Consider the following 15,293-nt stretch of genomic DNA (forward strand, 5'->3'; position numbering starts at 1 on the left):
ATGGGATTCAGAACAGGGAGAGGATTTTTTTTCTGTTGGAAAAAAATGCTTAGTGTTTCTTGTCTCCTTCTATAGTGTGATCTGGGCTGGGTAGAGCGCCAGATCTTATTGTGTTCATGTATCTGGAGTGGAATTTAAAGCATAAACATAATTACTCCAACATTGGAGTTTGACCTATTGGGCTACAGCTGGCTGTCGCACCTAGCATTTCATATTTTATTTAACGATGTGGAGAGGTGCAAATATGTAGGCAGAAAGACTCGGTACCTGAATATAGTGTCAAGTTCAGGTAATAATTAACAGAACATTGCATCTTTCCCCTCCAAAAGAGCAGCCAAGGGCAACTCAAAACTTTAGCCTGAAGTGTGCCTCCTATAGACTGCTTCATTGCCAGTACTGCAATTATGAATTGTGGCAATTACTATATTGAATCAGAATCAGGTTTAATATCACTGGCACTTGTAGTGAAATTTAACTGTATGGCAACAGTATAATGAAATTTATGATAAATATAGATTTTTTTTAAAAACTGAGTTATATTAAGTAGATATATATATCTCTATTAAATTGTTAAGTTAAAATAGGTAGTGCAGAATAACAGAAATAAAAATGTTGGGAGGTAGTGTTCATGGGTTCTATGTCCATTTAGAAATTGGTTAGTAGAAGGGAAGAAGCTGTTTCTGAATCATTGTGTGTGCCTTCAGCGTTCTGTACCTCCTTCCTGATGGTAACAGTGTGAAGAGGGCATGTCCTGGGTGGTGGGGATCCTTAAAGACGGATGCTGCCTTCCGAAAGCACATCTCTTTGAAGATGTCTTGGATTGACGGAGACTCAAACCAATTTACACACAGTAAATACAGCAGCAAAGTGACAATGATTCCATCATTGAGAATGACCCCCTCGCTTGTTTGTGACACTTATTGTCAGATACAATTCGCTGTCTGCTCCACCTCTGTTGAAATGCTTTCATGACATTTGTACGTCAGCCCAAGAGAATAATATGGTGCCTTAGTTTAATGCCTCAACTGAAGAATGACACCAACGTAGAATATAGCCATGAAATTTTTTTTTGTTGTGTGGATCAGAGCACTGGGATCATTACCCTTCCATCACAAACAGAAGAAATAACTGGGCAAAGCATTGTCTGATAATAAAGGGATCAAAAATGAGTATTATGTATCACATGTACATCGAAACATACAGTGAAATGTGCTGTTTGCATCAATAACCAGTGCAGTCCTGGATTGTGCTGGGGGCAATCTGCTAGTACCACCTCTGGTGCCAACACAGCGCACCCACACCTCCCTAACCCTAATGCTAACCATACGCTTTTGGAATGTGGGAGGATACTGGAGCTGCCAGATCAAACTGCACGGCCACAGGGAGATGTACAAACTCCTTACAGACAACAGCAGGAACTGAACTCTAATGAGAGTTTGCTCGAACTGTAAAGTATTACGCTAACCATTACACTACCGTGGCATCGGAGAAGTACATGCTTACTTTGTACCTGGGAAACAAGGGTAAATGTACATTTACAGAACACATTTGGTTGAGATCAGTGAAATAGAAATCTGAGACTGAATTCAAGCTTATTAAGTCATTTGATAAGTGATGGTTCTTTGCCTGATAAATTTGTATAAAGCGAACAGTTACTTATCATGGCCCCTGTGAGTCACTCACTTTGGAGATGGTCAACCAATGAGGATTAAAAGTACAAACAATAGGATTTAGAGGATCCTTGTGAATCATTTTACAGCTGCCTATAGCCTAATAGACTAGTGTGTCTCTCAAAGAAACACAGCCCGTTCCTTAGTATCTACCCAAGCATGCAGCTGGACTTCATGTCTGCAGACTGTCTTCATCGTACACATGTTACAGTTTGACCTGAATGATATTTTAGCTTTGCATGAAAGGAATTAGAGTAATTTCTTTCTGACGATCTAGATTTCACTTGCAAATGAGCAAATGCACTGCAGAAACCATTTTTGTAAAAGCATTTTTGTAACATTTTTGTAAAAGCGTGATTTGGATTTAGGTATTGAGTTTCAGTACCTCTGGACATCATAGAATATTTTACCATCATGGTCTGTGACTCAAAGTTTGGAAACAAATCCTCTGACCCACTAAATTCCATGCCAACCATCAAGTATCCATTTACACTTGTCCTAAGATATTCCATCATGGCTGATATTAACCCACTCAAGCCCTTTTCTTTCTGTGACCTTTGACGCAGAACCTATCAACCTCCACGTTAAATATACCCAATGACTTGCCATCCAAGGCAATGAATTCCACATATCCACCAGCCTCTGGCTAAAGAAATTCCACCTCATCTCTGTTCTATTTTGTTCTTTCCACTTGATCAATCAACATTCTACCACTTAGATGCCACTTAGAGCAATTTACAATGGCCAATTAACCTACCAATCAGCACACCTTTTGGGATGTGAAGGGAGGCTGGAGTTTCTGGAGTAAACACATGTGATCACAGGGAGAATTTTGCAGAATGTGTGATTTTTATTTTTGGCACCAGATCTAATGAAGTAAGTGCTGGCCTTGCATGAGGTCCAATGACAACCACAAGAATGGTCTCAGAAATAAAAAGTTTAACATGCAGAGAATGTTTGACAGCTGTGGGCTTGCATTCCATGGTCTTCAGAAGGATAAGGGGGAGGATCTCATTGAATCCTACTGGCCACTGAAAGGACTGAATAAAGTGGATGTGGAAAGTAGAAGAATCGAGGATCCAAGGACATAGCTTTAGAAGAAAGGAACATCCTTTAAAGCTGAGAAGATGATAAAATTCTTCAGCTAAAGAGTCTGTAGAATCTGTTTTCATGGGGGCTGTGGAGGCCAAATTATTAGGTGTATTTAAGACAGGGATTGATAAGTTCTTGATTGTTGAAGAGGTTGATGGTTATAGGGAAGAAGCTGGAGGGGGTTGTTATAAGATGGTGGAGTAGACACACTGCGTCGAATGATTTACTTCTGCTCTTGTGTCTTCCAAATTGAACAATTGCAAGATTTAAGCAACTAATGCAATGAAATAAATTCAGATAAATGTAAGTTTATTCCTATTTATTGCAGGACCAGGACAAAGACCACCCCTTGTCTACACTGGCCAACCTCGCCATCACCATAACAGACATCCAGGACATGGACCCAATTTTCATCAACCTTCCTTACAGTACAAACATACATGAAAACTCCCCTCCTGTGAGTAGGAGTGTTTTTTGTATTTCTCCTTGACTGCCATTGAGACCACAGCCATAAAAACACAGGTTGAGTGAGGGTTTTTCAGGTGGAAACAAGATGGTTGGATGGGCAAGTTGTGATGAGAACATTGGGACCCTACAATGGAATAAGTTGAGTTGATGCATGGAAATATGGCAAATGGAGTTCAGTGTGGAAGAGTATGAGGGCATACACTGGGAAGAGAAATTAAAAGGGAGATGATTATCTCAATGGAATGAGACCATAAATGAATGCTGCGGGATCTAGTGATGAATGTACATGAACCACAGGCAGGCAGATGCAACAAGGAGATAAGAGGGGGCAAGTAGCCTATTGCCCATTAGTGCAAAGGGTTTGGAGCTAATAAATAAGGAGGTGTTGTATAAAGTCTTGGCAAGGTCACATGTAGAATAGTATACATGCTTGTAGATCCCCTTCCCAAGAAAGGATATAGCAGTCTCGGGGCAGTCTGAAGGAGATTCACTGGGCTAATTCCTGGGATGAGCAGGTAGTCCTGTGAAGGGAGGCTAAACGGATTGGGTCTGTATCCATTGCAATTTTGAACTGGAATTCTTTGTTATCAGAATTAAGAATAATTAAAAAGTTAGGATCCTAAGGGGGCTTAATGGGAATGACGAATAAGAAAAAATCTGCAGATGCTGGAAATCAAAGCAACTCACACAATGATGAACTCAACAGGACAGGCAGTATCTATGGGGGAAAAAAAAGTACAGTTGAAGTTCTGGGCCGAGACCCTTTGGCAGGACTGGAGAGAAAAAAAGATGAGTAGGTTTAAAAGGTGTGGGGGGGGGGGGGGGGAGGGGAGGGGAGAGAGAACCCAAGTCCTGTTGAAGGGTCTCAGCCCGAAATGTCAACCATAATGGGAATGACATTGAGATATTCTCATTAGAAGCAGAGTCAAAGAGAGTCTTGAAGGATGAGGCAGTTCTAAAATGAGGGAACAGCTGAGCGACAGCTGCAGTACAAAGAATTCTTCTTACAGAGAAGTAGGGAATCTCTGGGATTCTCTTCCCAAGAGAGTTATGGATGTCAGATCATTAGAATTTCTGAAGTGGAGCTGGATGAATTTTTGAACGATTGGATGTTTGAGAGCTGCAGGTATTTGGCACAGAGCAGAGACCAAGCACTGAGGCAGCTCAGCAATCATATTGAAAGCTCAGGTAGGCTTGAGGGGCCAAGTGGCCAGGGTATCAATATATTCATAAAAGACTCACTTTTGTTCTGAAAAGCTAGTTTTAATCATACTTAATTTTAAAGGGCAAACTTCTGCCACTCCCATCAACTCTGCAAAATCATTGTCATTTGTGGGATTAGTTCAAATTCACACATGTGGGCCTGTTTTTAATAGGAATAGAACATAGGTGGAAGACTTAAAATGAGACAGGCCATTGTACATTTAAAAGATCTTAAAAAGAGCACTTTCAGATGTACTGTGTGACATGAAACACCTTTTTACTGGGCATCTCTTGAGATGCAGCTCGTTAGCCCCTCGCTAACAGCCACTGGACTCAGCGGTGAGAAAACCTTCTTTCTTAAACTCCCTCCATCTAGGGTTAGAACGACATGGGTCCCATGAAAATTGGGAAGTTAGGATGTCTTGACCACCCGAACCTCGATCTTTGCGAATACTGTCTAAATACTGCTCCCATGCAATTAGCCAAAGGCAAGAAATAACAGATTGTACACTGCATACAATTATAAAGAAAGTATATTTACAAATTTCAACTTTATCGAACAGTTAGTAGGGAAAAGAAAAAAAACCTAAAAGGACCCATTACAGTTAACCCAGTCCAAATGTGGACATAAGTTGAAGCTCATCTTGAAGCTGCCTTAAAGTTGCGCGCTGGACACATGGTCTGCGTGAAAGCGCACACCACCTTCTGAATGTCGCTCAAAACCCATCTCAAACAACCGGACACCCCACAGGAGTATTGGTCCTTCCTCCATTAATCTGAACCAAGCACCTTGTGCAAAAGGGACATCCTTAGCCATCTTCTCTCCTGTCTCCTCCCAGCTCCTGCCAAAAAGACCTTAACTCACGTCAGTGTCTGTCATCAAAACTTCTCTGCACAGCGTTCTTTTGAACCTTCTCCCAATTCCACCTTCTTGATTGGCTGACACAACATTCCTAAGTTGTACAGCATAGTCCCTTATCTTTAGCTCAAACCCAAACATGCTAAAAGCCGAACAGGCTGTTCTTACAGAACTATTAAAATGAAATACTTACAGCATAGCAATAAAAATCTTAATTTAACCAGGGTGCTAACACATATGTGCAGGAGTAATTTAAAATATGAGTAGCCAAATCCAGCAGGATGTACATAATATGGTTAGAGGATTATGTTGTGCGAGGCCCCTTGGGTAAGAGCAAGCATAATATGGTGGAATTCTTCATTAAGATGGAGAGTGACATAGTTAATTCAGAAACAAAGATTCTGAACTTAAAGAAGGGTAACTTTGAAGGTATGAGATGTGAATTAGCTAAGATAGATTGGCAAATGATACTTCAAGGGTTGACGGTGGATATGCAATGGCAAGCATTTAAGGATCGCATGGATGAACTACAACAATTGTTCATCCCAGTTTGGCAAAAGAATAAACCAGGGAAGGTAGTGCACCCGTGGCTGACAAGGGAAATTAGGGATAGTATCAAGTCCAAAGAAGAAACATATAAATTAGCAAAAAAAAAAAGCGGCACACCTGAGGACTGGGAGAAATTCAGAGACCAGCAGAGGAGGACAAAGGGCTTATTTAGGAAAAGGAAAAAAGATTATGAGAGAAAGCTGGCAGGGAACATAAAAACTGACTGTAAAAGCTTTTATAGATACGTGAAAAGAAAAAGATTGGTCAAGACAAATGTAGGTCCTTTACAGTCAGAAACAGGTGAATTGATCACAGGGAACAAAGACATGGCAGACCAATTGAATAACTACTTTGGTTCTGTCTTCACTAAGGAGGACATAAATAATCTTCCAGAAATAGTAAGGGACCGAGGTTCTAGTGAGATGGAGGAACTGAGGGAAATACATGTTAGTAGGGAAGCGGTGTTAGGTAAATTGAAGGGATTAAAAGCAGATAAATCCCCAGGGCCAGATGGTCTGCATCCCAGAGTGCTTACGGAAGTAGCCCAAGTGGATGCATTAGTGATAATTTTTCAAAACTCCTTAGATTCTGGATTAGTTCCTGAGGATTGGAGGGTGGCTAATGTAACCCCACTTTTTAAAAAAGAAGGAAGAGAAATACTGAGGAATTATAGACCGGTGAGTCTGACATCGGTGGTGGGGAAAATGCTTGAGTGGGTTATCAAAGATGTGATAACAGCACATTTGGAAAGAGGTGAAATCATTGGACAAAGTCAGCATGAATTTGTGAAAGGAAAATCATGTCTGAAGAATCTTATAGAATTTTTTGAAGATGTAACTAGTAGAGTGGATAGGGGAGAGCCAGTGGATGTGGTATATTTAGATGTTCAAAAGGCTTTGGACAAGGTCCCACTCAGGAGATTAGTGTGCAAACTTAAAGCACACGGTATTGGGGGTATGGTGTTGATGTGGATAGAGAATTGGTTGGCAGACAGGAAGCAAAGAGTGGGAGTAAATGGGACCTTTTCAGAATGGCAGGCAGTGACTATTGGGGTACCGCAAGGCTCAGTGCTGGGACCCCAGTTGTTTACAATATATATTAATGATTTAGATGAGGGAATTAAATGCAGCATCTCCAGGTTTGCAGATGACACGAAGTTGGGCGGCGGTGTTAGCTGTGAGGGGGATGCTAAGAGGATGCAGGGTGACTTGGATAGGTTAGGTGAGTGGGCAAATTCATGGCAGATGCAATGTAATGTGGATAAATGTGAGGTTATCCACTTTGGTTGCAAGAACAGGAAAACAGATTATTATCTGAATGGTGGCCGATTAGGAAAAGGGGAGGTGCAACGAGACCTGGGTGTCATTGTACACCAGCCATTGAAGGTGGGCATGCAGGTACAGCAGGTGGTGAAAAAGGCAAATGGTATGTTGGCATTCATAGCAAAAGGATTTGAGTACAGGAGCAGGGAGGTTCTACTGCAGTTGTACAAGGCCTTGGTGAGACCGCACCTAGAGTATTGTGTGCAGTTTTGGTCCCCTAATCTGAGGAAAGACATTCTTGCCATTGAGGGAGTACAAAGAAGGTTCACCAGATTGATTCCTGGGATGGCAGGACTTTCATATGAAGAAAGACTAGATTGACTAGACTTATACTCACTGGAATTTAGAAGATTGAGGGGGGATCTTATTGAAACATATAAAATTCTAAAGGGATCGTACAGGCTAGATCAGGGGTCGGCAACGTTTACCACTGAAAGAGCCAATATGGACCCATTTCCCACAGAAAAGAAAACACTGGGAGCCACAAAACCTGTTTGACATTTAAAATGAAATAACACTGCATACAACAGTTTTTTTTTGCCTTTATGCTATGTATAAACAAACTATAATGTGTTGCATTTATGAAATTGATGAACTCCTGCAGAGAAAATGAAATTACATTTCTGCATGCAACAAAAACATTTTGAACTCCAAAAAACAGACGTTGGGTTGAAGGTTACTCCATAGGTAGCCTAGCTTGGATCGAAGAATTAAAAGAAAGCGCGCACTGGCGGGTGTCAGGCATTGGCAGTGGTGATGTATATTTATAGCGATAAAAAAATACGTTGTAGCGGTGTAGCGCTACACGCAGCGCTAAAATAAAGATACTGCAGTCAAAGGTAACTTTATTTGAACTAAACAGCCTTGATTTAAAGCATCCCTTAACCCGTCCCCGTGGGCGCGGATGCTCCAAAAGACACATACTCACAAACCCCCGTAGGCTATCTCTCCACCAGAACGGTGGCTAATTGTGAGCCGGTTCGGATGTGCCAGGAAATGGGGTCTCCACAACGTTTTTAGATTGTACAGGAACACCATAATCTTCAAATTTCGAATTACATTTCAAAAACTAACAAACTACTGGGAGCCGCAGCACAGAGATGAAAGAGTCGCATGCGGCTCCGGAGCCACGGGTTGCCGACCCTTGGGCTAGATGCAGGAAGATTATTTCCGATGTTGGGGAAGTCCAGAACGAGGGGTCACAGTTTAAGGATAAAAGGGAAGCCTTTTAGGACCAAGATGAGGAAAAACTTCTTCACACAGGGAGTGGTGAATCTATGGAATTCTCTGCCACAGGAAACAGTTGAGGCCGGTTCATTGGCTATATTTAAGAGGAAGTTAGATATGGCCCTTGTGGCTAAAGGGATCAGGGGTATGGAGAGAAAGCGGGTAGGGTTTTGAGTTGGATGATCAGCCATGATCATAGTGAATGGCGGTACAGGCTGGAAGGGCCGAATGGCCTACTCCTGCACCTATTTTCTATGTTTCTGGACAAGGAAAATCAAGCTTGATAAATGTATTAGAAAGTATGGTCCAGTAAATGTGATATATTTAGATTTGCAAACCTGGTTCCTGGGACTTGGAATTAGGTTGCATATAAGGGCTCAGAAAACTTGGATATATTACAATTGATCTCTTCAAATCATAAGCATAGATTGTAAACAGAAGAAGTCCCAACACTCATTCTTGTGGGACAGGTAAGGGTACCCCTCATCCAAAAGTCCAAAATTCAAAAACTTCTGAAATCCAAATTTTTTTTTGATTGCAGTCATGACATCATAAATAGAAAATTCTACAGGGTGCTAGGAAGGGTTCCAAGTGACACGCAAGTCTCTGCTCAACCACAGACCGTTCTGCAAAATGACCTCACATATACAGTGCCTATAAAAAGCATTCACCCCTTGGAAGTTCTCATATTTCATTGTTTTACAACATTGAGTCCCAGTATATTTAATTTAGCTTTTTTGACACTGATCAACAGAAAAAAACTTGCATGTCAAAGTAAAAACACGTCTCTACAAAGTGATCTAAATTAATTACAAATTAAAAACACAAAATAATTGTGTCAATATTAACCCCCACCCCCTTTAATACGACACACCAAATCATCACTGGTGCAGCCAATTGGCTTTATAAGTCACATAATTTGTTAAATAGAGATCTGTATATGTGTGCAGTCAAAGTGTTTCAATTGATTGTAATAAAAATTTGGAAGGTCCAACTGCTGGTGAGTCAGTATCCCAGCAAAAACTACACCATGAAGACAAAAGTACACTGCGAGCAACTTCACAGAAAGGATATTCGAAAGCACAAGACAGGAGATGGTTACAAGAAAATTTCCAAGACATTGAATATCCCTTGGACTACAGTTAAGACTGTCATTAAGAGATTGAAAGAATATGACACAACTGTAAATTCTGCATGGAACAGGCGTCCTCAAAATCTGAGTGACTGTGCAAGAAGGGGACTAATGAGGGAGGCAACCGAGAGACCTATGACAACTCTGGAGGAGTTAAAAGCTGGGATGGGAGGGACTGCGCATACAATGACTGTTGTTCAGGTGCTTCACCAGTCGAAGCTTTATGGGAGATTGGCGAAGAGAAAACCACTGTTGAAAAAACTCATGAATTCTCAGAGTTTGTCAGAAGGCATGTGGGAGACTGAAGTCAGCTGGAAGAAGGTTCTGTGGTCTGATGAAACCAAAATTGAGCTTTTTGGTCATCAGACTAAATGCTGTGTTTGGCATAAGCCAAACACCACACGTTATCAAAAACATAGCATCCCTACCGTGAAGCATAGTGGTCCAGGCTGCATCATGCTGTGGGGATGCTTCGCCGCAGCAAGCCCTGGAAGGCTTGTGAAGGTAGAGGGTAAAATTGAGTTTAGTTAAATACATGGAAGTCCTGGAGGAAAAGTTGATGCAGTCTGCAAGAGAACTGCAACTTGGAAGAAGATTTGTTTTCCAGCAAGTCAGTGACCTGAAACACCAAGCCAATGCTACACAGGAATGGCTTAAAAACAACAAAGTTAATTCCTGGAGTGGCTAAGTCAGAGTCCAGATCTCAATCCCATAGAGAATTTGTGGCTGGACTTGAAAAGGGCTGTTCACTCATGATCCCCATGGAATCTGACAGAGCTTGAGCAGTTTTGTAAAGAAGAATGGGAAAAATTGCAGTGTCCAGATGTGCAAAGCTGATAGAGATCTACCCCACAGACTCAACACTATAATTGCGGCCAAAGGTGCATTTGAAGAGGGTGAATACTTGAAATATACTGATTCGAAGAGAGTGAATCCTTAATGTAATCAATTATTTTGTGTTTTATATTTCTTATTAATTTAGATCACTTTTAGATATGTGTTTTCACTTTGACACAAAAGAGTCTTTTACTGTAGATCAGTGTCAAAAAAACTCAAATTAAATCCACTGTGATTCAATGTTCCTAAAACAATAAAACATGAAAACTTCCAAGGGGGGCCGAATACTCTTAATAGGCACTTTATAATGAACAGAAGCTAATGAAAATTAGAAAAGCTGCATAAAGTGAAAAGTAAATATCTTGATTGTGTATTGAAAGAATGGATTCATCAGTGTCGGATGAACATAAGCTGCGTAACGGAATGGTGATCATGAAACCAGCAATGATGTATCCTGACAAACTCAAAATTGAAGATAATTGTCAATATTCAGCAGGATGGTTGCAGAAATTTAAAGATTTGTGATGATAAAGCATCTGCTGATCATAAACCAGCAGTTCATTCATGAGTTTGCCAAGATCATTGCCGATGGAAAATATACCACAAGTCTAACATGCTGATTATTTTTAAACCTTACATAAAAAAAGGTAAAATACAAATTACAGTATTCTGTAATCTTTTAATCAAAACACAGTATTGTAGGTGAAGACTGAAAGCCTGTTGTTTTTGTTCAATAGCTGATTCAAGGAGTCTTCCAATGATGCAGTCCTGCTTTTGTTACCTTGCACACACTATGTTTTCATTATGTTACTGGTATGCAATAATCTTAGCTATTAAGTACATAAGTGTGATGAACAAGTGCAGGACAAAGACTGCATACCAGTAGCACATAAATTCAGAACTGTAAATGCTGGCAATCCCATGCTATCTCATTACATTTTCCAAAATCTAGAATTCGAAGCATTTCCAGCTCCCAGTACTCAGCTGTACATCAGTTACAGATTGTCAACCTGAATGTACCCTGCCTATTGTTTTTCCTTCAGTAATCAATCCACAGACCATTTTAATGCATTAACTCAATCCATGAACCCTTTTAAAAAAAAACAAATGTTTGTGTGATAACTTAAAAAACTTTATTTTTCAAATCTAGATGTACCACATTTATTAGTTTTCCTTTATCCATTCTGCTAGTCACACCTTCCAGTAAGTTTGTCAAATGTTATTTTCCTTGCTTAAGCATTAAATGCACACCCTGCTGGCTTTAGCTTCTCACAGTGTAAGCTATTCATGTAGATATGTTGTATAGTTTTTTATAATTTGCTCCCACGTGTGGAAGCTTGTAAAACTTTCAGTGCTATATTAAGCAAAGCTACCTAGTATTGTTGGACCCCTCAAGTATATTAATGACATAATTATCTTTGTATAATCTCAAGCTAAGTAAGAGTTTTCCTGTGGATATATTGCTTTTAACAGAATTTCTTGAGTCTATGATTTGTTGTAAACTGTTCAGAATTAGTGTAACAAATGTTACGAACCCCGTAACTGGGTCACTTACCAGCAAAGATAGAGAGGTCCGTTGAAGTCTGATGGTACTATTTTTAACAGTATTTATTGATAAAGGGGCACAAAAATAAGATCAATGCAAACATACAGATAATATACGTTGTCAATACTAAATCTAAAAGCGCGGGTATAATAATAATCAATAAGAAATAGCTCTATCGTTGTCTAGGGGATAATGTATTGTCTGATGGAAATAAAAAAGTCACTGTTAGTTCGTTCAAGCTGCAGCGTTTTGGGGTTGAGAGAGAGACGGGTTAAACTTGCCCAGTTCTTTGATGATGCCAATCCTTCGAGTCTTTTGGGAGTTGGTTTCCCCGTTGTTAGCTAAAAACCAGTCTCCCGTGGTAAAAGCCACTGGTTCCAGGGGCAAATGGAACCGAATGCACTTGGCCTCCTCCCACTGGCTTCTGCTATTACGGGATCGCTAGCATTTCTTCTGGTGCGTCTGAGGGGCTGTTCCCACAGACCCTCTTTTATCCTGACTCACAGGGTCTCAGATTTCAATCAGGTTGGGGTGAGGCAATCCCTCCCTCAACCAGCCCACTTTGCCTGAGGGCTTCCACGTAGCACAATATTGCAATACACAAGTTCGTCTCTAAGAGACAATGGCCATTTCCCGTAGCTTTATATCGCCGGGGGGGGGGGGGGGGGGGGGGGGTCAAGACATTCCACACGTCTTTCTCTCATTTCCTGGGTCTCTTGACCCAAATCAATAGTGATCTTGCGATTCTCACAAAGGAGGGGTCTACCCTGCACCCTTCGGCCCCTCAGAGCTGTGGTACATGCATAACACAAACAAGTATCTCTAGCATTTCATCTTGTGTTTATGATTTGTTGCTCCACTGTGAAGTCTCTTAAATTTATGTCTACCCTGAAGAAGTTTAAATCTTCTCTTTGATGGGCGTTCAGTGAGACTCCCCCTCACTACTTCCCCTCTGTGATCTCTACTGCTCTCTGACTCTTTGACCACATGCTCATCCAGACTCACAAACACTTCTTGTATTCCTTCTCTCTGCCTCCCCCCCCCCCACCCCACCTTCTTATTTTGGAGTCCTGAAATGTTGGCTGTTTATTCCTTTCCATAGATGCTACCTGACTGGCTGAGTTCCTCGGGCATCTTGTGTTTGTTCCTGCGCAGAGCGTTTTGTGTTTGGAATCTACTGAAGAAACTGCTGGGTCTAGCATGATTTGTGGGAGAGGTTGGGGGAGGGAACTGTTAGTGAATCAGGTTGAAATCCTGCATCAAGGCTGAACGGGGAGATAGACAATTAAAAGAGGTGAGGAGAGGCATTGAGACAGAATCTAGAGGTGATTGTTGGGACCGGTTGTGGTGAGTAGTGGTGAGAATGGACATCCTTCAAAGGTTCAAAGGTTCGTTTATTATCAAAGCATGTATCCATATACAACACTGAAGTTCGTCTTCTCCAGATAGCCGCGAAACTAAGAAAGAGCATGAGAGTTGTGTAGGGAGAACAATCAACCACAACCTCGTCGCACCAAAAGGAACAGCATCCCAAACATCAACCCCCAAAACTCCTTCCTTTACACAAAATGGAACAAGAGCATTGACCCCCAAACAAATTTTCCCTCGCACAAAAAAACTAACAGAACGTAACTGAACATCAACCCTCCCCCCCCCCCCCCCCGAACACCCTCCCCTCGCACAACAAAAGGAGAAAGGAATGGGTGATTTTAAAAAAGCACAGAATATAAAAACCATAAGCCTGAAAAAGTTCACAGTCCATAAACACAGTAGTCCAATCCATAAATGCAGAACCACGATACCATCCTCTGATATCACCAACATTCATAGAAAGAGAGAGACCGCACACAAGCGACCTACCCGCCTACCACAGCGAACAACACAGCAATAGACCACTCACAGACTCCTTCTTGGCAGTGATTAAAAGGAAGGTAGTTGGCGCTGAACTGTCACTCGCCTTCTGCATTCATCTCAATGTCTCAGTCTTCCTCGATGCTTTACTCAGCGAACTGGTGTTGAACATCAGCTCCATTAGCACTTGCTTAGTCATCGTTCCTTTTTATATTGGCCATCTCCCTTCTCTACTCTTGCCTTCATGCATGATTTTGAATTGAAATGTTGACAATTCCTTTCTGCAGATGCTGCCTGACCCACTTCGTTCCGCCAGCACTACACACAAAATGCTGGAGGAACTCACTCAGCAAGCCAGGCAGCATCCATGGAGAAGAGTACAATTGACGTTTTGGATTGAAACCCTTCAGCAGGACTGGAGAATAAAGGATGAGAAGTCAGAATTAGATGGTGGGGGGGGGGGGGAAGGGGAGGAATAGACACAAGGTAATAAGTGGAACTGGGAGGGGGGAGAAAAAAAAGACAGAGTCAGTTAGGAGGTAGGGAAGGTTTTTTTTCTTTAGTCCTGCTGAAAGGTCTCATCCTGAAACATCAACTGTACTGTTTTCCATGGATGCTGCCTGGATTGCTGAGTTCCTCCAGCATTTCGCGTGTGTTCCTTGAATTTCCAGCACCTGCAGGTTTTCTCTTGTTTGTAGTTCCTCCAGAAGTTGCTTGTCACTGCAGATTTCAGCATCTGCAGTCTCTTGCTCAGAATTAGAAACACTTACACATGTTATTTTTGGAATAATTTTCTTTACTTGGTATTTAATGCATTGCTGAATTGACCAGCTATCTTTTCAGAGTAGGGGAGGGAAGTGGGCATCTTCTTGGAAGTGATCACCTGATTTAGCCTAACATCTGTGTAATGCTGCTTTCTGTCGTAATCCAGCTGGATGGTAACTTAATATTTTGTTGAGTGGATTACAATAAAATTATTGAATGTGGTAGCTTCCCCTACCAGTGCCACTAAAAATAAATGAACTAACTAAATGTTTTGTCAATGTTTGGGTAATCTTGTTATAGTGTAAAATGGCTCCTGTGTTGCATGGTGAAATAATTAATTTTTGAGACATAGGGAGTTAATTATGTAAGCCTACATATCATATAATTTGTGTGATGCAGAAAGGGACTAAATAAATTAGAGATCTTAAAATACGATTATAATGGGTATGTCAAAGCATTGGCTTGAAATTACTTTATGTGGTAATTAATTAAATTTAATTAATGATGTGACAAAGTAGCTTGTTTATTACTGATATGATTAAGGTTTATTGTAGCCCCCAAGTTCCATATAAATCCTACAACCATGTGAAATTCCTAAGAATGTACAAGGCTTGAACCTGTAATAGAACTGGAACTCCTTATTTACAAATGTAAATGTGTGCTGCACTACTTAGTTTAAAGCAAATGTTCCTGAGGTATTTCAGTTAATATCCTCATTACAGCCCTATTTTTGTATACAGCCTTGCTCAGCAGTGCATCAATCCCTTTAATT

The 15,293-nt window shown here is 41.0% G+C and overlaps 1 protein-coding gene across 1 annotated transcript in view; it reads left to right on the forward strand.

Moving 5' to 3' along the window:
- Positions 1 to 15,293, forward strand: part of cdh23 (cadherin-related 23) — a 1,109,092-nt gene that overhangs the window by 283,518 nt on the left and 810,281 nt on the right. The window contains exon 9 of the mRNA XM_059946450.1: positions 3,091 to 3,219. Within this exon, the coding sequence (XP_059802433.1) occupies positions 3,091 to 3,219 (129 nt within the window). The remainder of the gene's footprint in view (positions 1 to 3,090; positions 3,220 to 15,293) is intronic.

The sequence above is a fragment of the Hypanus sabinus genome, chromosome 21, assembly GCF_030144855.1.
Source record: "Hypanus sabinus isolate sHypSab1 chromosome 21, sHypSab1.hap1, whole genome shotgun sequence".
In the NCBI taxonomy this organism is placed as follows: Eukaryota; Metazoa; Chordata; class Chondrichthyes; order Myliobatiformes; family Dasyatidae; genus Hypanus; species Hypanus sabinus.